This window comes from Gekko japonicus, unplaced genomic scaffold, assembly GCF_001447785.1.
Source record: "Gekko japonicus isolate JY-2015 unplaced genomic scaffold, Gekko_japonicus_V1.1 scaffold223, whole genome shotgun sequence".
Lineage (NCBI taxonomy): Eukaryota > Metazoa > Chordata > Lepidosauria > Squamata > Gekkonidae > Gekko > Gekko japonicus.
The window spans coordinates 38,919-63,085 of NW_015175977.1; the positions used below are offsets into that span (position 1 = coordinate 38,919).

General features: G+C 45.0%; 1 protein-coding gene across 1 annotated transcript in view; it reads left to right on the forward strand.

Annotated features, from left to right (window-relative positions):
* Positions 1–24,167, forward strand: part of MTHFD1L (methylenetetrahydrofolate dehydrogenase (NADP+ dependent) 1-like) — a gene marked incomplete at its 5' end in the record, with an annotated part of 215,451 nt that overhangs the window by 33,759 nt on the left and 157,525 nt on the right. Inside the window, 3 exons of the mRNA XM_015426158.1 lie at positions 2,281–2,372; positions 4,080–4,177; positions 10,170–10,343. Coding sequence (XP_015281644.1) covers positions 2,281–2,372; positions 4,080–4,177; positions 10,170–10,343 — 364 coding nt within the window. The remainder of the gene's footprint in view (positions 1–2,280; positions 2,373–4,079; positions 4,178–10,169; positions 10,344–24,167) is intronic.

The following is a 24,167-nucleotide window of genomic DNA, read 5'->3' on the forward strand; positions in this document are numbered from 1 at the left end:
CTGAACCAACATGTTGATGTAGAAATTCGCATGCCTTTGCAACAGAGTCAATTCTTTCTTGTCTTTAAATTTGAAGAGGAAGCCTTTGGGAATATTCCATCTGTAGGGAACTTTGTTTTTCTGTAAAAACAGTGCCAAGTCTCTATTTCTTTCTCTTTTTCCTTATTTCAAATGGGATATGCTTCGTGACCTTAATTTCTTTGTCTTTGATCTTCAGGGTGGTTCCATTTGTTGCTTTCAATACTTGGTCTATTACTTGTCTCCTGGGGAATCTCACCACAAGCTCGTATTCTTTCTTATATAATCAGAATACGATCTATAGATCATGTCTATTGCATTTTGTAAAAAGTCCGCTTTTAAATCTGCAACCAGACCCCATAAGTCACAAATACTCTGATTTCAGTCTTCTCCTCTTGCTTCCAGAATCCCCTGGAATCTTAAGACATAGCTTGCTTTTTCCAGTTGCAGCTGTAGAAGTTGTGCCTCATCAGTTGCTCACTTTTTTTCCATCCCGTTCATCTGTTTTTGAAGCTTTTGTGTGTTGGCATCAACTTCTTTAAGCTCTTGCTCCGTTTTTTTCTTTTTAGTATTTTCATTTAGTTGGCTTTGTTGTGAGTCGAATTTCGCATGTAGTGGCATCATTTGTTCCAGCAGAGGGCGCAAAGCCTCAGTCAGCATACTTTGGAAGTCTATAGTAGTGTCCTGTTTAGGACCAGAACTTGCTGGGCTGGCATTTCCAGCAGGGAACTTCAGTTTTGATTGCTTGTCTTTCTCCTCCCTCCTCGGAGGCGCCATGTTTGGGAATTGTTTACTTTTTAAGAAATGTTATCAAAGTCTCTGGAGCCTTTAGAATCGCTTAGTAAGTTCTCAAAAGTTCTTTATTTTAGTCTATTTGCTTTTACAGTCTGCCCCCCCCCATAGCTGCGTTTATCAGACCACTTTTTCTTTTCGAGAGGGAGTCCCCCCCCCGTTCTGATAAGGGGAGGTTTTCAGTCTGCTTTTCTGGAGTCTTCGCTTAAACAAACACTCACTTTTCCATGTAGATCTCACCCTTCACAATTACCTCACCTGGCCGCCAAGCGCTTGTCCCGGTGTGCATCCCCGTGTCCATTTCAGAAATCAGTGGTGGGACCGTCGGGGCAGGGAGTAGCCCCCCCTTCACCAGCTGTTTGCCGGAGAAAGAGGTCTCCAAGCGCCGCATGGCTAGGAGCCCATCGCTAGGGCTCCGGGGGGGGATGTGGACGATTGTACCCCCTCCCATCCACTGATTCACAGCCCGCGTCTCCCGGAGCTCCGAGAGATCGCAGCCGCCATTGAGGGAGCCAAAACCCGGAAGCCACCAAGCTTTTACTCTTGAAGCAGCCCTTTGGCCTTTCCACTTCTTTAGGAATCCTGCAGTATAAGTGTGAGCTTCTGGAAATTCCAGTTCTTTAGCCAGGTTTTCGTGAAACTGGGCTTTGAGACAGATACAGTCCCCTTTAAAACATTCCCTAAAAGCCAGGCTCTGAGACGTATAAAGTCTCCTGACAAAATCCCTCCAGTTTCACTCTCTGAAGGCTCAGACCCTATCTGACAAGAGGTGACAATGTAACAGATTTTTCTTTTTCACTGTCTCTCCCATCTGGCTCTTGCAGCTTTCCATTGGTCGTGATTGGCTGTTAGCTGCTTTGTACACACACACCAAACAGAGCCAGTTTGGTGTAGTGGTTAAGTGCGCGGACTCTAATCTGGGAGAACCGGGTTTGATTCCCCACTCCTCCACTTGCACCTGGCTGGATGGCCTTGGGCAAGCCATAGCTCTGATAAGGAGCTGTTCTTGAAAAAGAGCAGTTTCTGTCAAGAGCTCTCTCAGCCCTACCCACCTCACAGGGTGTCTGTTGTGGGGAGGGGAAGGGAGAGGAGTTTGTAAGCCGCTCTGAGACACCTTTCGGTAGTGAAGGGTGGGGTATAAATCCAATCTCTTCTCTTCTTCTCTTCTTCAAACAGGCATATAGGGGACTGGTGACTGATCGAAGGGGGCAGGTTCATTGCCCATCCATGACACCATTATTGCTTTCCACTGATGGATCACTGGACTCAACCCATGTGCAATAAAAAAACCCCATATGCAGTACTCTTTAGTTGAACTTGAGTTTTTTCCCACCATAAACTTGAGCATGTCTCTTCATTCATGCATACTGGCGTATAGACAGTTACTAGTAATTTTGCTGTTTTTATTTTTTCAGCACATTTTGGTTTGTTTTTTCCCAGTTACTGGTGTAATTGTTTTTCATTTTATAGGATGGCATAGTGATGGTGAACAGCCTCTAAAACACAATGAACAGACCCCTGGTGAAGTTGTAAATCAACTGGCAATGGCAATATGTCTGCAGGTTAGTAAGACATTGCACAACTTGCTTTAGATCCCAAAATACAGAGGTTTGTAAGCCTCCAGGGAAGGGCTGTGTCCAGGCCTGCCCTAGCTCAGCCTGCACGCAGGAAAAAAACTCTGAAGAAGAAGAGGAGCTCCCCTTGGTTCCCGCTATGCCCAAGGCTTTGTGGACTCTGCAAGCTCCAGGGAAAGACGTCATTCCTCCGGTCCAACAGCAGACTCCTGGTCAAGTTCCCTTGGAACCAGCAGACCAGGAACCTGTCCACCTCTTGCACTGTCTCTCCCAGCAGCAGAACAGGCAGAGAGTCAGAGCAGAGCCTGGACCAAGCTGAGATCTGCATGCTTAGCAGCTCAGAGCTTCCAGCACTCCAGCCATTCTCAGGCATAAGATGCAGCTTTTTAAATCTTGGCAATATCAAGGACGCTACTCTAGATCTTTGCAGGATCTGGGGTCTAGCTCTAGGTTTTCTGCTGTTGAGTCTCACAGCCTTTGCTGGTTCAATATTAGCTATCAACCAGCCTCTGCTTTAGCTATGCAGACCTTGAGAAGAGCTATGCAGCTCCAGCTCTGCTGGTCTTGCCTGCCTCTTGTAGAGATTTCTGATCTTCAGCTCCTGCTCTGCTTGCCTGCCTGCCAGTGGACCTGGAGTCTTGCTGGTCAGTTTGCCAGGCTATTTAAAAATTAAGCATAAAATTGAGAGCCAGTGTGGTGTAGTGGTAGAAGTGTTAGGCTAGGATCTGGGATACCCTGGTTCAGATCTAGGCTTACCAAATTCCGGCGGGGGAATTGTATTTACTGGCAGGAGCCTCGCCGCGGGGACGGCTGCACGCGCTGCACTTGCCGTCGCCAGGATGTGACGCTCTGCGTCGCTCTGGCAACGGGACTCCAAACAGCCCCGTTGCCAGAGTGACGTGGAGCGTCACATCCTGGCAACGGCAGGGGCAGCACGTGCAGCTGTCCCCGCGGCGAGGCTCCTGCCAGGAAATACAATTCCCCCACCAGAATTTGGTAAGCCTATTCAGATCTCCATTCTGCCTACCCCACAGGATTAGTTGTAAGGGTAAAACAGAGGAGAGGAGAATGATATAAGCTGCTCTGAGTCCCCATTGTAGAGAAAGGCAGGGTACAAATAAACTAAATAAACAATTTAAAGAGCAGATAGGTCAATTTCATGTCAGAGCAAGTAATGCTTACGAAATTCTTCCCATGTTAAATTTCCTCTATATTCTGGGGGAGATAGTTATCCACTCTTGTTTCAGGAGCGGCACTGATGCATTTGTGATTCTCCACTCTTCTGTTTCTAATTTCTAATCTTTTTTCACATTACTGCTCACATGCAATCTGTCCCAAATTAGATTTTTTTTGTATGTTGTCGATACCAGCACATGTGCACCTTGATCAGACAAGAGTCTTTGTTGTGCTGTGATTTTAACCTATGTAGTTATTTACTGGTGTGTGGTAGTCACAAATAAAATAAGTGCAGTATCAGTTCAGCAGATCTGAAATTAATTTAGAAGCTTTCCTAGATAAATCGGAAGGAGGCACAGAAAATAGGTTTGGTTTTGTAAACTGAAAGTCGAAAGTGTGCTCTTAGCATTCACCCTAACGTGAATGAAAATATCTTGACAATTGTGAATAATAAAATATGGAGTTGAAAATCTTTTGCAATTGAATTAGCTACTTTTTCTTTTTGTCTCTTCTTAATAGAATCTGGTAAAATTAAGTGAGAGATGGATACAGGCCCAGCAGTATAAGAAATGGAATCTCCGTTGCTTGAAACTTCAACCCCTCTCCCCTGTTCCCAGGTAAGAAGAATACAGTACTGCTTTTACACAGTTCCTGAATTATTAACCTAAACCCAATATGAAGTGTGTTGATCTCTTTTTGCTGACCATATAACTAGTGAATAAAGGTATGCTATAAAGTGTTTAAAGTCCCAGCTCTCTGATGCATTTGCAAGATGACTAACAGTACAAAGCAGAGTTATACCCATCTTAGTGCATATACTTCAGTGGATTTAGAGGGCTGTAACTGTTTAGGATGACACTGTAAATCACTATTATTTGAACTCAGTTTTTAATTGGGGAAGGGGACATATTCGTGAATACAAGTGAGACATGGGTCTGAATACAAGTGAGACTGGCTAATCATGAGAGTCAGTTTGGTGTAGTGGTTAAGTGCGCAGACACTAATCTGGGAGAACCAGGTTTGATTCCCCACTCCTCCACTTGCACCTGCTGGATGACCTTGGGCAAGCCGTAGTTTTGATAAGAGCTGTTCTTGAAAAAAGAGCAGTTTCTGTCAGAGCTCTCTGAGCCCCACCTACCTCACAGGGAAGGGAAAGGAGTTTGTAAGATTCTCTGAGACTCCCTGGGGTAGTGAAGGGTGGGATATAAATCCAATCTCTTCTTCTTCCTATTAGTAGCAGTAAAGATGTTTCATCCAGTGACATGTCAGATAACTAAGAGACCTCTAAATCGTCTGAGGAATGATGACAGTGCACAAACAGAACATCTGAGTCATGTGTGGGGAAACAGAAGGGGGAATGTCAAGGCCAGATATCATTAGTGTAGTACTAGAGTCAGTATAATGTTGAATGCTTTCTCTGGGACCTTTATCTTGTGTTTTGCGAGTGATTTCTTAATTCTTTAAAAATTCTTTAATAGGTTAGCATTTCTGTAAGTATATAGTACTTTGAAGATGCAAAAAGTAACCCTATCATGAGCTATTCATGTATTTTACTTGTGTACCTATATTCTTCTCTCAAGGATTAGGCATAGCATGACTTGGTGTCAGGTGGGGAGGGGGGAAATTACTCTTAATCAGTGTGTTCATTACTAAAATGGGAAATTCAGAGTTACACTTCCACACAAAGCATTCACTCCAACCTAGAAACTCACCCTCTAACAGCAGGTAGGTAGATGTGTGTCGACTGTATAATTAAGGAAAGACCCATGTACTTTCTCCATATTTTTTCACTCTAGGCATTCTGAACAAGAATTCTTGTTTATCTCAGATTTACTTAGATCCTCCTGATGACCTCATTTTCCTATACTGAGAGGTGGTGGGGCTTAATCCTGCCTGGAAAGTATACCTCTCAATACTTTGGCCCTCTACAGTTATTTCTTTAGTAAGAATTTCTGGGATTTAAGCCCCCTGAAGCAGTACATTTCATTAGTCTTTTAGCCCTAATCTCAGATTTTGGATGAGTTGAGGACAGTATTTTGATAGTTATTGTTATGTATTGTGTTATATGGATAGCCTGAATTGTAGAATGAGTCTGAGCTTCAGTCACAAGTTCCATAGACTCTCAGTATCCTAAAATCAACAGCCTGATTGGCTGCCGTTGTACAATGGACCAATCAGGGAAGGCTATGACTTTCGGTGGGAACAAACCGTATTGGTCCTAAGCACTCACTTATGATTGGACCTTACTGTTTTGGGGGTGTGGTTTAGCCAGTTCCAAACTGTATATTAGTTGTGGTTGTTCTGTGTGTTCTGTGTTGTTGTGTGTTCTGTTCTAATAAAGTGAAATCACTGATTAAAGAAAGAGCTGCCTGATCTTGAGTTACAACAGTTATTCACTGGTGCTTAAAAAGCATCCTGCAAATTCTCAGAGGCATACATTCTTCCACACAAGGTAGATGCAGCAAACAAAAGTAGCTTGCATTACTGATAAAAAAAATAGAACACACGGGACTCATATTTCTCCTCCTGCCCCCCTTTCTGCCTTTTCTAGTTTTAAAGCATATTTCCTACAGCAAATGGAGGCTGCAACTAAAAAATAATATAGACCTCTGATTTTACTTACTTCTGTAATATATCTTTGGTTCTAAGAGTTAAATCCCCTTTCAGTCAGCAGGACTGACTTCTAACAAAATTGTGATGCCAGCTATGAACTGAGTGAGGCGGTAGGGATGCTGATGCCTGATACATACTTGGCTCTTGTAGGTATGGTGGGACAGTATAAACACTTGTGTGCTTCCTTCATCCTGATGGGCAATGCAGCCATGTGCGCAAAAGATTCATGGGATCTTCTCCTATAGTTTTTCAGGCAGAGTGACTGCAGCACACATTGCAATGGTAGACATGATGGGAGCAAGAGAGTATTCATGCTATCCTACTGTGCCTCCTGAGGAGTTGTGTATGAACAGCTGGAGAAGAAATTCATATTATTTTCCTGACTTGGGGAAACTTAGTATGGGGTAGTTTGAGAATTCTGCCAGCTATATGACCAAGTCTTGTTTTTATAACATATATATTAAAATAGTTTTAAAGTATTCAGCCTCACTTTTAAAAACTATTCTCTTTGGGGGGCAGGGGGGAAGCATGTAGTTTTAATGTTCAGAAACCTCCAACAGAACATACATTTCCAGATGGCTACAGGAAGGAGAGTCAATATCTGGAAGCTCTTACAGATCCAGTAAATACATTCCCAGCATGCCAAAACAGAAAACATAACCACTTTAAATACACTTAAATTAACAGTAGGTCAACCATATATGGCATGTTATGGGTTAGATTAAATAAATGTAAATATTTTACAAGTGGTAGGATTTCTGTTTGTTTGGCTATTGTAACTGCACAACTGTCTGTTTTTCTAAGTGAAACATTGGTGGCCAGATGGAAGACATCATATATTCTCATTCAGTAATATGCAATTTTATTGTGAAACAGATGGGTAATTCATTGAAAAGACTGGGAAAGCAGGATAGGAATTGAAACTGTAAACATCTGCTTTAAGCTCTGAGTGTTAATTCGAGGTCTTTCCAAAGATGGTACAGTAAAATCTGCAGGACTTCCCTTCCAAAAGTCTACATAATAAAATTCTCAAAGTAGCTGCAAACATTCTCTCCTGTCCCCATTTTTAATGTTTGTTTATTATATCCTGCTCTTACAATGTGGCCTCCCTCCTCAATTAGTGGTGAGGCCTGCACCCACTTAGCTTGAGAAAGTTTGCAGCACGGGCAGTCCCAGGCCTTTTGCTGGCCTTTTACACATGATTAGGAAGAATTCCCATGTTAGTGGCACACCATTGCTAGCAGATGTGCAACAATTCTTTGTGGTACCTGTGCATCAGGCTAATGGAAACTTGAGCCTGCGCAGAGTTTTGTTTGGAACCATTTAGAGCTAAACTGAAAGATATTTTGATGGTGACACAGTCCAGCCCAAGAGCATGCTGAGAGTGGATGGGGCAGCACCTCCAATTTGGTTCTTTTTCAACTGTCACAGAGGTTACAGAATTACAAACTTCTCTTTCCAGAGAGTTTCTTGAGCTAAGTATTTTTCAGCGTTAACTTGAGACTACTTGCAAGTTAGATCTGGAAGAAAATTCCAAGGAATCTCACTTCCATCCATTTGGCCATGCCCACTTCATCGGTGCAGTTTGTCATAGATCAGGCCTTCCTTGACAGGGAGATGGCATGCACCATCTTCTCCCTAGCACAGGAATTTCTACAGCATATAACCGCAGAGCCTAGTAATCACAGGCTTTCCCAATGACTGTGCTGTCAGCTGTTCCGTGTGCACATTGATGATAGGCATGCTAGATTCCCTAAATTGCTTGTAAGCCGCCCTGAGCCGCTTCGGCAGGAGGGCGGGGTAGAAGTTTAATTGATAAATAAATAAATATTAATGTTGCCGTGAATGGGGAAGCCCTTGTATGTCTAGGATTTCCATGTCTACCTCAGAGGAGGCTTAGGAGACTCTGAATGAAGACATCCTTATGAAGTACATTTCAAGATAAAACACTAAGCAGTTCACTTATCAACAACAACCTCCCCCCCCTACCTGAACTCAGTCTTTATTCAGCAATAGATGTTTGCTGAATCACTCTACGGTTCCTTTGTTAGCGCGATCTAACACTCCCCCCCCTACCTGAACTCAGTCTTTATTCAGCAATAGATGTGGCTTATGGATATCATAAATTGATCTCGACTTTTCACTTATATTTATTTTCCAATTATGGATCTCTGTGTTTTCTCGGTGCATATGCCGCCCTGAGCCCGTTTGTGGGGAGGGTGGGGTAAAAATGTCAAAAATAATAAATAAATATGCCTGGTTTCTGTGGTCTAAAAACAGTATTTTAGGGCTTTTTGGTAGTAGATTAAGGCCCATCAGTTTTATGATTATTTTGGAATATGAAGTACTCTGGAATGTTTTCAGAGACTTCTGAGTGCCAAATGCAAATCTTTACCTCTTAACATTTTTTTTTTTTAAAAAAAAAGACTTGGAAGCTTAATTCAGATGTAGGGTTGCCAGCCTCCAGGTGAGGCTTGGCAACCTCCCAGAATTACAGCTGATCTCCAGACAACAGAGATCAGTTCCTGTGGAGAAAACAGCTGCTTTGGAGGGTGGGTTTTATGGCATTATACTCTGATAAGGTCCTTGACCTCCCCCTAATCTCCAGGATTTTTCCGCCCTGGAGCTGGCAACAGTGGGAGGGCTTCTAGTGTCCTGGCCCCACTGCTGGACCTCCTGAGGGCACCTGGTATTTTTGGCCACTGTGTGACACAGAGTGTTGGACTGGACGGGCTGTTGGCCTGATCCAACATGGGCTTTTCTTATGTTCCTTATCACTAAACACCATGATTTATTTTAACTGTGGTTGATTTGGGAAACCAGGATTCAGCTCATAGATGCCCACTGAATCCCCGTTTGTCTTGACAAACACTGATTTCAGTGCCTTCACTCATTCCCTTGAAGAAACCAAGCTACTATTTCCCTTGATCAGATGCCAGAAAACTGCCCCACATAACCAGCTTTCTTACTGTTCACCAGTGGCACTGCAAGGGCAGTGAAGCAGAATGCTTGCTGCCTCAGGAATATTCAGTGACGCTGGCGAGGCAAGGGGATACAGATCTACCTCCCCTCCTCAGATGCTCAGGTGAAGGTACTAAAGGCTATGAGCACCGTTCTGTACACTGCCAACTCTCCATTCACAGCCTGATGTAATCGACCATATGGCCTTTTCATGAGAGACTTGAGGTTTGTTTAGTCAGGATTCCCACTGAGACGGGCAGGATGAAAGCAATTGCTGTAAGTGAGGAATATTTGGAAAGATTGTACAGGGCAGCTTGAAAATGTTTCTGGTGATTCTCTGAAGCCCTTGTCCTGAAGCCCTACATTAACAATACTTTCCCAAGATTAAAGGTAGTGTTATGTTTTCTGAGGCAACCAAAGCTGTCCTTTCCATCTGCGCCAGATACAACTGAAATGATCCACCTTATCCTAGCTGCAGTATACTCACTCCACAAATTGACATGTCTACAGTATTCTTTCTTTGCCTTTTATTTCCCTTTTAATTTTTAAATTATACCATCTCACAGCAGAGTAGTAGGGCTTGAAGGTCACATTATCAGTCCCCAGTATTACTCACAACATGTGTGTGTCTCTCAGTTGCATTTATATGAATCCCTGGACTTACCTTTGTAAGTATCAAATAGCTAAATAATGCATGTATTGTCAGAGCAAATATTAAACCAATGGGGGCTTTTCTAAAATGAAGACTATTATTACATACATTCTCTCTCTCTCTTTCTGAATTTATATATGTGAGATATGAGCTTAGTTTTTCTTCCTATTGCTACCTCCTTTTCTTAATGTCTTAATGTGCTTCAATAGCTTTTAGAATCAGCTTTTACTGTTATAGTTTGAATAATTAAGTTTGGGATGGGAAAAGAGTCCATGAAGTGCCTACAGTAACTCCATTGTTTTCACGATTTGCTGCTGTCTGCTTTGCTCTTGACCACCAAAGCTGAGAGAGATCTCCTGGCTCCAGTTTGTTTTCTTTTGCAGTGATATTGAGATTTCCCGAAGACAGACTCCAAAAGCTGTTGATGTCCTAGCCAGGGAGATAGGATTGCTCACAAATGAAATTGAAATCTATGGCCAAACCAAAGCCAAAGTACGTCTGTCCCTGCTGGAAAGGTTAAAGGATCAGCCAGATGGGAATTACGTGCTGGTTGCTGGGTAAGAAATATTTAGTTTCATTCTTTTCGCTTGCACTCCCTTACACAACACACATGCAACTTGTATTTTATTCAATAGGTGTGCTTTTTCCACTGCTGGACCTCCTGATGGCATCTGGTATTTTTGGCCTGGATGGGCCATTGGCCTGATCCAACATTGGCTTCTCTTATGTTCTTATGTTCAGATTTAACTCACAATACTTTAAAATATTCTCCCTCCATTACTGAAAATGGTATTTTTTTCCCATCTACTTAAGATCAATGCAGCCTTATTCCATTTTGTGACCATGGAGGATAATAATTTTTATGGATGGTAGATCTAATTAAGCTATTTAAAGCAATTTAAAATAACCGTGTGAAGCAATGTGATTTTTCTTGTCTTGTGGGCTCAAAAGTATTTTGTTGCTTGGGGACTGTTTTTCTTGATAATAATTTAATAATTAATAATGTAATTTAATGACAGTGACATAGAATTTACTGGTACTGTTAAATATTTTTATTGACTAGAAAACAGATAAGGTACATATAATTCCTGGGGATTTCAGTCTAGGCATGTCTCCAGTACGGCTTATCCTGGTCCCTGAAAATCTTTCCCCATGATATCTTTCAAAAGATCCTGTGCCAACTAAAATTTGTCACCATTTTAGAGCAGAATACCTCTGCTCCCAAGGCATGCCCATGGTTCTGTGTGAGCTCTTTCCTAAGTGAAATCACTCAGGCACAGAAGTTTTTGCATTTCTGACAAGTATTTGGGGATTAAATTAAACTAAAACGCAAAACTGCTGGATGGCTTTGATGAACTGAATTTTTTTCCCTCAGCAGTTGAAGATCTTTTTCTCACTCTCAGCCTTCCCTGACATCTCCCAGACCCCTCAGCCCTTAACCCACAGCATGCTGTGTTGTTCTTGCTGTCCAATTATGTGCTGTCATGAGCAGAGCTCTCTGTTCTTGAATGTAGAAAGAAGTTGTTTACAGACATGGAGGGTCCAGAGGTAAGATATATAAAAAACAAAGAACACAAGAACTGACCCAATGACACATAGCAGTATGCCTCTTCTATTGTTTAACTACGTGCACTCGTGCTTTAGAGAGCTCTTTTTCCTTTGGGAAGGAGCAGCAGCAGATGGAGAATAGAACAGGATGCCGATCCTTTCTTTGCATCTGCTTCTCTCTCTGCTCCAGATCCCCTCCCCTTTTTCAGGTGCGTGTTTGTGAGGGTAGTAGGAACCCCACTGATACAGACATTGTGGGGGACTGTTGGCACAAATAAACACTGGGTAGGGGAAAAGTTAAGCGCCACATCCACCTTACCACTTCTGTGTTTTAAGTGGCTCCCTTCCAAAGTGGCTTATTTTGCATAGGGATAAGGCCTTGAAGTACTCATATAATTCCCCCCCCCCCAAAGGGCTAAGTATTTCACAAGCCTTTTGAAACGATGCATCATCCCAGGGTTTATTCTAAATCCAAAAACCTGAAGATTAGCAACAGATGCTGTGCAGCTTGGTTCTCAGGCTTAGTATGCATGCCAGGTGTGTTTTGTAAGCTGCTCCTTCCTATATGGTAAGCCATGGATGCTCCTGTTGTGCTCTGAATTTTGTGTGTTCTTCTGCTTCATTATTTCACTGCATGTGCTTCCCCTGCTTTGATGGTGGATGCCCATCTACTACATGCATATTACCATTGGCAGTGGGGATATGAGCACCAAGGTTTTATGTGCCCTGCTTGCTTTTATCATGCTTGATAAAATCCAATGAATAAAGCTGAGTTTATATATAGCAAAACCAGCCAAAACTCCAATCCAAAGCAGGTTTTCACCTTTCAACAGTCATTGAAATTAATGGACTTAGGTGTGCACTGCTATTTATTTTATTTATTATCAAATTTATATTTTGATAATAAACACTTAAGTTTCATTGACTGCAGCAGCACAGAATTAAGCACACACTTAAGTCTTCTATTAAAATGAATTATTTTTTTTTACTCCACATATCATGGTGCTGAGTGGCTACCAATGCATCTGCTAGCAAAAAAAAAGTATAAAACATGGAATTTTGTATGTGCTTAGCTGTGGCATTGTCTTTGTCTTCTGCATTTTCTGTATTCAGGAGATTGGGGGGAATAAAAGGTGCAGATTGTAGCAAAGTTATGATTATGTGGTTGTTTTCTGTGATCATCTCTAAATATACATGAACAAGTGGAAGACCCAGAAGGACTCAGGTCATCTAATTTCCCTTTCCCCAACTATTTCCCCTTTCCCTTCCTTGAAGGCCCTCATAGTCTCCCTTTTCCTGCTTTCTTCTCTCCTTCCCACCCACCAGCCAACCTACTTGTATCTGCCTCCATGTCCATGTCTTCAGATGCCCCTCCTTCCTTCCCCAAGCAGCCTCTGCCTGGTAAAACTATGGCCCACTTGTGTGGTGGGGAACCCATAATGACTTGGGGGGGGCTCATTTTCCCATAATCCCCTTCCCCACACTACTTTCCTTCCTTTTGGCAACCACCATATCACCTTTCCCTTCTTCCTTGTGTCCTTCCCAACCACCAACCAAACTACCTTTTATCTGCCCCCATTTTCAGCTATATTTATTCTTTCATTTATACCTGTTGGATCCCCAAGCATCGAGAATAAATCCACGTTTTCAAGAAAAGCAAAATTTATTTCAAAGCGTTGAAGACATACTCAAACACGTTCTTTGTTAGAACTGGGGATACACAGTTAGGTCAAGCATAATAAAGGAAATTCAAACAGATACAGATCCAATGAATAGCATTCCCGCTGGCGGGCTAATGAAACGGTTGCGCGCCCAGTCCATGGGAACCAGGCAGAACATCAGACAAAACACAGGTGCAGTACTCATGAGAAAAGCAATAGGCAAGCATTACAGCATCTTCTCCCCCACACAACCTCCAGCAGTTATCTTGTGCATTCCAACGCAGGAGCAGGATGATAGAAAACAAGCCGGGTGCAACAGGGAAAGGATATGTACACAGAGGTCACAGAAAACAGAATGGCAGCTTGCTGACATACTGCCCCCCTTAAAATACACTTACAACACACCTCCCGGGTCGGGCGGGAGATCTCCCGGGCTGGGCGGGAGACCTCCCGGTTTGTCCGGGAACCTCTTGTGGAAACTACGGATCAGGTAAGGGGCCCGAATATCCCCTTCTTCCACCCATTCGCGGTGCTGGGGACCGAAATCAACCCATTCGATAAGGTACCAGAGTTTACCACGTTTCAATTTACAATCAAGGATATCAGCGATCTCAAAATGTTCATCCCCTTCCAAAATGACAGGTGGAGGAGGAGTAACTGCTGGTCTCCAGGGAGACGGGCCAGGATCCTTCTTCAACAGGCTCATGTGAAAAACAGAATGCAGAGCACGTAAATTCTTAGGCAAAACAACATCAACCGCCACATCATTTATGACTTTACGCACTTTGAATGGACCAATGAACTTCCACCCCAATTTCCTGCTAGGTCGCAGCATCTTAATGTTCTTGGTCGAGACATACACAAGATCCCCAGGTTTCAGATCAAACCCCACCACCCTACCCTTGTCTGCCTGGGTCTTGTAAGCAGCCTTGGCTGCGTCAAGCGTTTGGCATAGCAGAGGCCATGCATTTTGCAAGGACATACACCATTTATCAGCGCCCCCCACAGGACGTTCCCCCATCCCTTCGAGGAAGGGGAGGGGGGGCTGTCGTAACCAGAAACAGCTTTATAAGGAGACATGCCCGTGGAGCTATGGACAGTATTGTTATAACAATATTCAGCAAGAGGCAACAATTCACACCAATCATTCTGTTGATAATTAGTAAAACAACGAAGATATTGCTCCAGGGTCTGATTAACTCGTTCTGTTTGTCCGTCAGTCTCAGGATGATACGCGCTGCTGAGCCCTTGTTCCACCCCTAAAATGGAAAGAAGTTCCCTCCAAAACTTAGAAACAAATTGGGTCCCCCTGTCAGAAATTAATTTAGCAGGTAATTGATGAATTTTCACCACGTGAGACATAAACGATTTCGCCAACCTCTGAGCTGTAGGCAAGGAAGGAAAAGGCACAAAATGAGCTTGCTTAGAAAATAAATCAACAACCACCCAAATAACAGTGTTCCCTTTGCTCGCAGGGAGGTCAGTAATAAAGTCCATGGACACCACTTCCCACGGTCTCGATGGGGTAGGGAGTGGCTGCAGAAGACCAGGAGGCTTGCCCACTCTGGGTTTAGTCAAGGCACAGGTTTGGCAGGACCGAACAAAAGTCAAGAGGTCTTTGCGCATCTGTGGCCACCAGAACTGTCTGCGGATGAGTTGCAGAGATTTAACAAAACTCCAATGCCCTGCCAGTTTCGAACCATGAGCAGAATCCATCACCTCCCTCCTCATCGAAATAGGCACATACAGTTTGTCTCCAGAATAAATCAGACCTTCAGGGCTACGGACACAATCTGGCAACGCTTTCAGGGAGGCATCATCATCAGCAGTAAAAGCAGACATATATTTCTGGACCCAGCCCCCCCCCCCCCAGGGAAAAGGGAAGGCGAAGTTTCATCAGAGCGCGGAATCGAGCGCGCTTGCGCACGGGTGACCACAGCCCCCCCCAGGTGGGAGGGGGAAAAAACAGAGTCCATGATGATTTCACGCTGACTGTCATGTTGTGGGAGGCGTGAGAGCGCGTCAGCCAGGGAATTAGCCGTCCCAGGGAAATGACGAAGAGTGAATCGAAACTTAGCAAAGAAGTCCGCCCAACGAAGTTGTTTAGCGTTGAGAGAACGGGGGGATTTCAGCATTTCCAGATTTTTATGGTCAGTCCAGACTTCAAATGGCAGTTGCGCCCCCTCCAACCACTGCCTCCAAGTGGAGAGAGCCAGCCGGATCGCTGATGCCTCCTTCTCCCAAATCCCCCAGTTTCGTTCAGCGTCAGAAAACTTTTTAGACACAAATGCGAGGGGGTGTAAACGACCATCTTCCCCTTCTTGCAAAATAGCGGCCCCCATTGCCACATCCGAGGCATCAGTTTGGACAATGAATTTTTTAGTTTCATCAGGGCGCGCTAGCACTGGCTCAGATGTGAACATCAGTTTAAGTTTCTCAAAAGCCTCTGCGCAAGCAGGGGACCATTTAAGCGGGGCGCCTGGTTTCGTAGCATCAAACCCCTTCCCCTTGGTCTTTAGCAAATCAGTCAGAGGAAGGGCAATTTGAGCGAAATTCTGGATGAAATTTCTATAAAAATTGGCGAATCCGAGGAACATTTGCAATTGTTTGCGGGTCCTGGGGGGTTCCCAGTCAAGTACAGCCTGTATTTTAGCAGGGTCCATTTCCACCTTCCCCCCAGAGATGCGATAACCCAAAAAGTCAATGCATGTCTTGTGGAATTCACATTTTGACAGCTTTGCAAACAGGTGGTGTTCATAAAGTCGCTTAAGGACCTGGCGCACCAATTTAATATGCGACGGGAGGTCCTGAGAGTACAGCAACACGTCATCAAGGTAAAGGACCACTCCTTTGAACAAGAACTCATGTAGGACCTCATTGATTAGGTTCATGAAGACCCCCGGAGCCCCTTGAAGCCCGAAGGGCATAACGAGGTACTCAAACTGCCCCAAAGGGGTATTAAATGCAGTCTTACTTTCATCCCCCTCCCGAATGCGCACACGGAAATATGCATCTCGGAGGTCAAGTTTCGAGAAGATTTTGCCCTTGGTGGCCTCAGCTACCAAGTCCTTGATTAGCGGGAGGGGGTAGGCATTGGACAAAGAAACAGCGTTCAGACCCCTATAATCAGTGCACAATCTAAGCCCCCCGTCTTTCTTCTTTCGGAAAAGTACAGGCGCGGCGAAAGGGGAGGAAGCCGGGCGAATGAAACCTCGGGCTAGGTTTTTATCAATAAAGTTCCGCAGTTCAACTTTCTCAGCCGGCCCCATCGCATAGATTTTACCTTTAGGTAATTTACAGTCAGGCAAAAGTTCAATAGCACAGTCAGTAGAGCGATGGGGGGGCAATTCGTTAGCTTCATCTTCGCCAAACACTTTCGCCAAGTCTCTATACTCTCGAGGCAAAGAAGCTAACTCTTCCGGCTGCAAAGCGCCGCAGGGGAACTGTGCGGTCGGCTGGTCCCCCCACGAGTCCAACCAGCAGTGATCTACACATTTAGCCGACACAAATTTGACAACCCCTTCTTCCCACAAGATGTAAGGGTCATGGGTAAACAACCAGGGACTCCCCAGTACTAAGTCAAACTGCGATTTAGGGGTAACAATGAAGGATCTGGATTCCCAATGATCGCCAGCCCCCAACCGCAAAGCCATAGTCTCGTGTGTACAAGGTTCCATGGGTGCCCCATCCATTTGGGTAAAAATGATGGGAGACTTCAAGGGGACTATCCCCGCTTCCAGTGCCAATAACACTCTAGGGCTGATGAGATCCCTCCCACACCCAGAATCAATCAACGCTCTCACCCTAACGTGGGTCCCCAGGAGCGGATTCATTAACGAGACAGTCACGAAAAACAGGGAAGGGGTTTCTCTCACCACCTTGGGCGCAGAGCTAGAATGGCCGTGTCGTTTTGCGCCTCTCACAACAGGCCGTTGTCGTTTTCCGCCGTTTCAGCCACCACCTCCTCTTCTGACTCGGCAGCAGACGGTTCGATTCCCTCCAGGCCTTGGGCCGCCTGCAGAGCTTTGGAGAAACGCGGTTTAGCCATCCCCTTCTTCCCCGTCAGCGGTGTCTTCGGGCTTGGAGTAGGCGGCTTGTCTTTTACCTGACGGCTGCCACAATCCACAGCGAAATGCCCCTTCTCCCCGCACTTGAGACAGAGCCCCATCTTCATACGTAGTTCTCGTGCCGATTCCGACAGGCGTTGAGTCTTGGGTCTGGAGGCACTGGCAGCGGCGGGTCTGTTGGTCGTAGCAGCCAAGTCGAGTTTGATGGTGGTGAGCCGATCCTCTGCATTTTCAGCTTCCTGGGTCCAGGCCATCAGGGAGACAGGATTGACAGTCTTCAGAACCGTTTCTCGGATGTCTGCGTTGAGTCCCAATCGATACATCTCAGCCAATATATGATCAGGGTAGTCTCGGAGCTTTGCTGCCTGCTTGTGGAATTCCAGTGTGTACTCGCGAACCGACTTCTTATTCTGGCGGTAGGTGCGGAGAAACGCTTTAGCTCTTTGGCTCGCGTTGACATCTTCAAACCTCGCCCGCAGCGCCCACATGAATGCTCGCAAATTCAAAAGTTCCGGACCGCGGTCATTGTGCAGTCCAACATACCATGTGGCGGCGTCTCCTTTTAGTCTTGCCGAGATGACATCAATAAGACCAGCTTCATTTCGGAACAGGTGTCGGCTCTCTTCTACGAATTTATGCACTCTCACCGTGAAGAAAGCGAGTTCATCTGGGTTGCCGTCAAAGGTAGCCTCCAGTAGATCTTTGGGTCTGGGCCATGGAGGCCGTACCAACGGTCCCAGCTGACCCGGAACTCCCCTGAGAGGGAGACCCGGACCAACCGGTGGCCCCGCTGGCATTGGCCTCATCGGTGGCGGCAGACCCGGCACCGGCGGACCCCCCGGCATCGGCTGTTGCACAGGCCCTTGCTGAGGCGGTCCCGCCGGCGGCTGGACAGGCACCTGCGGCGCGGGAACTCCCGGTACTTGCAGCGGAGGTCCCGTCGGCGGCTGAGCAGGCACCTGCGGTGCGGGAACTCCCGGTGCAGGGACAACTTGTTGCTGCGCGGCGTGTGCGTCAAGGAAATTAGCCATTCTAACGTCCATCATTCCCGGCAGAGCTTCCATTACATCCTGGAATGTCCTCAACAAGTCCCTCACCGAGTATTCCAGTTCTGCCAGTCGTTCCCCGGTGGTTTCCTCCGGGATGGGGTCCCGAGGTCGATAGTCCGGGGGTGGGTCATAGTCCTCTTCCGTTTGGAAGGCTCCGGTGCCCTCCTCATCCTCTGCGTGGCCTCGCGGCCCCGATGGCTCGAACATCCACTCCTCGAGGTCTTGCTTGGAACTCCCCTTCTCCGAGGTAGTCCCCGGCTCCGGGAACAATCCCTTGTCAAACAGACTCTCACGTAATCCGCTCCCCCGACGGGAGTACACCTCTCGGGTGCCCTGAGTGTTGTACATAGTCCAGTCATCCTGCTGTTGAGTCTTCCGCGGACCCCAGTGCGAAGGGGTCGGAGGCGGCCAAGACAGATGTGCAGGCAGGCGGGGAATCGTTCCCCCCACGGCACCCTCCACCGAGGCTGCAGTCGTGAACACCAAAGGAGCGGAGGTATGTGGGACCGATCCTGAGTCCCCCTCCGTGTTAAGTAGGTTTCCCTCAGTTCCGCTCATGATCTTGCCAGATTCGGAACGATAGGAGAAAGAGAGTTCTAACAATATGTTGGATCCCCAAGCATCGAGAATAAATCCACGTTTTCAAGAAAAGCAAAATTTATTTCAAAGCGTTGAAGACATACTCAAACACGTTCTTTGTTAGAACTGGGGATACACAGTTAGGTCAAGCATAATAAAGGAAATTCAAACAGATACAGATCCAATGAATAGCATTCCCGCTGGCGGGCTAATGAAACGGTTGCGCGCCCAGTCCATGGGAACCAGGCAGAACATCAGACAAAACACAGGTGCAGTACTCATGAGAAAAGCAATAGGCAAGCATTACAGCATCTTCTCCCCCACACAACCTCCAGCAGTTATCTTGTGCATTCCAACGCAGGAGCAGGATGATAGAAAACAAGCCGGGTGCAACAGGGAAAGGATATGTACACAGAGGTCACAGAAAACAGAATGACAGCTTGCTGACAATACCCCACCTTTCTCCCCAATGGAGATTCAAAGCCACTTACATCATTCTCCTCTCCTCCATTTTATACCCCTAGCAACTCTGTGAGGTAAGGTAGGCTGAGAATATGTAACTGGCCCAAAGGCACCCAGTAAACTTCTATGGCAGTAAACTTCTATGGCAAGGTTTGAATCTTCCAGATCCCAGTCTGAAGCTCTAACCACTATACCACACTGGTTTTCATGGAGTGGCTGCTATTGAACAGCATGGGGCAACTAGGCCTGGATGAATCATGCGTCCTCTGTTAAAGACCAAAGCAGCCCTGGGAAATATCCTGGCCCCTCCCCCTTTTATTGACTGAAACCAAGGCTTGAAGGCTGTATGGTTGCCTAGCAAAGACCAATGAGAGCATTCATTTTTTAAAGATATAGGTGCTTCTTTTATTATTTGGGAGAGTTAACCCCCCAGTGTATTTTTTTAAGATTTCAAACTTTTCAGAAAACCTGGGGCATAGTTCAGGTTTGTATAAACATCTGTCTTGTCTATTCATGGCTCCAGTATGTGGATTTAAGTTATCACAGATATGGCCATGTTGAGAATTAGATATATTGATGATATTTTGACAAATGATTATTGGTCTTCTGTGCTTGCAATCATGTGCAAAATATTTATATCAGCTTTCTTTGGAGTTAAGGTAGCTTAGAAGTCATAATTAAAAACATCATCATTGAAAACCAACCAAATAGAAACCCAAATTACTACCTCCTCCCCAAAATATATCTGCAGTTTATACCCCATTAAAAGCCCTTTCAAATAAAATGGCATTAAAGCACCTGCTAAACTGGTTCGTGTCCCCCTACCTCTTCAGGGAGTCCATTCCACTAGGTGGGAACTACAATAGAAAAGGCTCAGGCTCCATTAAGTAGGGGAATATCAGCAGCCTGAGGACCATAGTTAACACGTAGGAAGAGTATATGGTAGGAGACTAGGGTTGCCAACAAGTCTTTAAAACAATGTCCTGTCCCTTTATTGGAGGCTTAATTTGTGGAAATGGGCAGCAGAAGCTTTTCATGGCATGAAGGTAAATAACATCAAGGCTGTGTTAAAAAGACAGGACTTTTTTTTCTATCCATCATCAATCCTAGAAGAGACAGCCCTTTAGACATGTGGGTCCTAGGCCATGAAGGGCTTAAAAGGTCATAATCAGCATCTTGAAGTGGATACTGGAACACACTGGCCAGTTTAGTTGCTGTAAAATGGGCGACATATGTTCCCTTTGCTATACCCTATTCATAATTAGGCTGCCTTGTTCTGAATCAGCGTAATTTTTTGGGTTCTCTTCAAGAACAGTGTTACTAAGATATGGATCAGCTGAGTCTAAGAAGGGTGGAAGTTGGTGAATCTGGTGCAGCTGATAGAAGTCACTCTTCGCCATTACACCAACTGTTGTTTCAATCAGCTAGGCACACCCAGGCTCTTAACATACTCCAAACAGCCCCGTTGCCAGAGCGACGCAGAGCGTCACATCCTGGCGACGGCGGTGCAATGCGTATCGCTGTCCCCTGCAGCAGGGATCCTGTGAAGACGTGCAGATCCCCCGCCGCGGCTTGGCAGCCCTAATTTTCCCAGAGAATATTCTTCCAGGTTTCAATTTAAAAGAGAGAAGAGGAAATGTAGAATATTTTAGGACATTAACAATATGTACTGTAGGATAGTAGCTGCTAAGGGCTAAATTTAGCTCCTTTGTACATTTTTAGAAATGTCTGCTTTGGAATGAAGCCTCGTGTTTTGACCCTAAAGAACACTGAAAAGAATTCAGCTTATTCTTTATACTCATTATCACATTTATGCTGTCTTTGAAATGTACCACTAGATTCAGAATGCCCTTATATTGGCTTGTTTATAATGCTCCATTTCTCTTATATCAAAAGATCACTAGTTTCCTGGCGCAATTAAAGACTTTCCATAAAGTTGCACAGCTTGTTTATCATCTCTGTAGGCCATTATGATCAACCTATAATGGTCCTTGTGTTTTTCCCACAGATAGTAAGCAAGGATGAATTGTAGTGCCATCTCTTATTTCCAAAATAAATATTCAATAGTAATAACTGTATTTCAGCTCAGGATAAATCAGATCATACTGCATTGGAAAAGTTTCTGGAAAAGTTTCAGATTGCAGTTTTCCTTGAAAACTCACACCACAGTGTAACTCATTTGAGTGATTAGAGTGTGATTTTTGTAGTGGTATCAGGCATCAACATGTGGGATATGACCACTAACAAGAGCATGTTAAGAGCTTTGTAGTGCTCAGAGACCCAAGTGGACACATTTTGTGTGTGTAAAGCATTTAAAAACAGTACTAGGGAGGTATTTCATACTAGCAGGTAGGGCTACCCACCTCAAGGTGGGGCCTGGACTTCTCCATAATTATAACTCCAGATTACAAAGATTAGATCCCTGGGAGGAAATGGTGGTTTTGGATGGTAAACTCTCTGGCAGCACATCCCCACTGAGCTCACTCTCCTCCCCAGACACTTCCCTCAAATCTCTAGGAATTTCTCAAACTGGGGCTGGCAACACTGCTGGGAGACTGACAATGAAAAAGTGCTGAACCTTGTGGCTGCCCTCCTTACCTCTGAAGGGCAGACTTGAGGAGATTATTACAGTTCCTAGGCAGAAATTAAACACTTTGCTATATTAAACTCTCCTGTTATCTATAAGATAGTGATTTTGAGCTACAGCCATAACATAATTTCTGTTTTGGTCCTTGGTGAGTGGTTGCTCAGTGGCTGAATCCATATCTCCATGGCTTCTGGTTCAACTTTGTTCTGAGCTTGAGTCTTGACAATGTCATTGAGATTCCTCATCTTCCTTAGTTCTGGGTGGAGTGTGGAACAGTGCTGTTCACCTTCCTGGGTCCCTTGTCTCTGTGCCCGTGGGAACTTGCATCGCACAGCTTTTGAGAGTAGATGTCCCGGGGAGAAGGCAGAGCACGTTGCTCTACAGCAGCTACAGAACAAAGCATCTGACTTTTTTAAAGACAACAAAATCTGCAACAAATATCTCAGGCCATATCCCTTACTAGGAGTGATTGCAACATACAGAGTAACAGCTGGACCTTTTGCTTCGTTTCTGTAGCTGAGGGAAAGATGTTTCTAATTAGAGGTGGATTTCTAGCTTATGTCTTCAGGAGGTCATGCTATAGGAGTTACCCCTTTTGGCTAGTGTATGCATGAATGCTCATATGTCCCTGGGAATGAAAATGTAATCCTTAATGTCACATACCTTAAATAAACTACTTATTTCATTGCAAGTACTGAAGTACTGCAGATTTAAACAGTTAAGTGGAGCCTATTTTGGCAAGCATTCTCTTTAGAAATTGAGTGGGAGTGATATGAATGAAAATGTAATCTTGTTTTGTTTGGGGTTTTTTAAGCTCCATTTTTCTCTGGCTGATAAAAAGAGGCGCCCCAAGTGAATGCTTTTGAAATCTTTTTTTTTGGGGGGGGGGATTCTTAATTGTTAATCACAATTTAACTTTGCATATGGATGTGAGGTTTTCCCCCTCATGACCAGTGTGGTGTAAGTGGTTAGGTAAAGGTAAAGGTAAAGGTTCCCTTGCTCGAAAGCCAGGAGTCCGACTCTAGGGTTGCGATGCTCATCTCCATTTCAAAGCCGAAGAGCCAGCGCTGTCTGAAGATGTTTCCGTGGTCATGTGGCCGGCATGACTAAACACCAAGGTGCACGGAACGCTGTTACCTTCCCACCAAAGTGGTACCTATTTATCTACTTGCAATTTGTTGCTTTCGAACTGCTAGGTTGGCAGGAGCTGGAACTAGAGACGGGAGCTCACTCCGTCATGAACAGCCTGCAGTTCAGCGTCTTAACCACTTGAGCCACCGCAGCTCCATTGTAAGTGTTGGAATAGGCATCTGGGAGAACCAAGCTTGAATCCCCACTATCCTATGGAAGATTGCTGGGTGACCTTGGGCCAGTCATGCACTCTCAGGCTAAACTACCCCACAAGGTTGTTGTGCGGAGAAAAGGAGAATGTAAAGAGCCAGTTTGGTGTAGTGGTAAAGTGTGCGGACTCTAATCTGGGAGAACCGGGTTTGATTCCCCACTCCTCCACTTGCACCTGCTGATGTGACCTTGGGTCAGTCACAAGCTCTGGCACAGCTGTTCCTGAAAGAGCAGTTTGTGTCAGAGTTCTCTCAGCCCCACCCACCTCAAAGGGTGTCTGTTGTGGGGAGGGGAAGGGAGAGGAGTTTGTAAGCCGCTCTGAGACTCCAAGTGAAGGGCGGGGTATAAATCCAATCTCTTCTTCTTCTTCTCTTCTTCTTCTATAAGGGAAGGTGTTTGTAAGCTGCTCCAAGACTCCTTTGAGAAGGGCAAGGTATAAAACCATCTGAAAGATGTTGCTATGGAGAGTGGTTAGTCTAGTCCTGTGGAAGGTTATAGGGATGTTATTCTCTATTTCACTTTGTGAGAATTTTATCTGGGTGTGTATGCAGGTTTTTTAACTTTATAATAAAACAGTAAACACTAAAATATCTTAAAACCATTAAAAATATCCACTGTATCAACCATTGTGGTTGGCCCCTATTCAGATAATAAAAACAGCACAAGGTGGCCAGGGCTGGTGCCAGGTTTTTTTGTGCTCAAGCGAGGCTACCTTCTCTCCCCCACCCCCATTTTTAAACATAACTGTATTTTAGGAAGAATGAAAAACACAAATGACAGCCAATTGCCTCGTCTAATCCAAATGACATGGTAGAATTCTGAGGGAGCAGAATGGGCTGTATCCCTAGGGGAACATTCACTAGGGTTGCCAACTCCAGGTTGGGAAATATCTGGATATTTGTGCAATGCCTGAGGAGGGAAAGGACTTCAATGGAGTATAATGCCATAGAGTCCACCTTCTGACGTGGCCATTTTCTACAAGTGAAGATGGGGGTGGGGGTTGCTGTGGCTTGGGGGCTAGAGAAAGATAGAAAGAGGCAGACAACTACCATACAGAGACACATGGAAAACAACCTGTTCTTTGTCT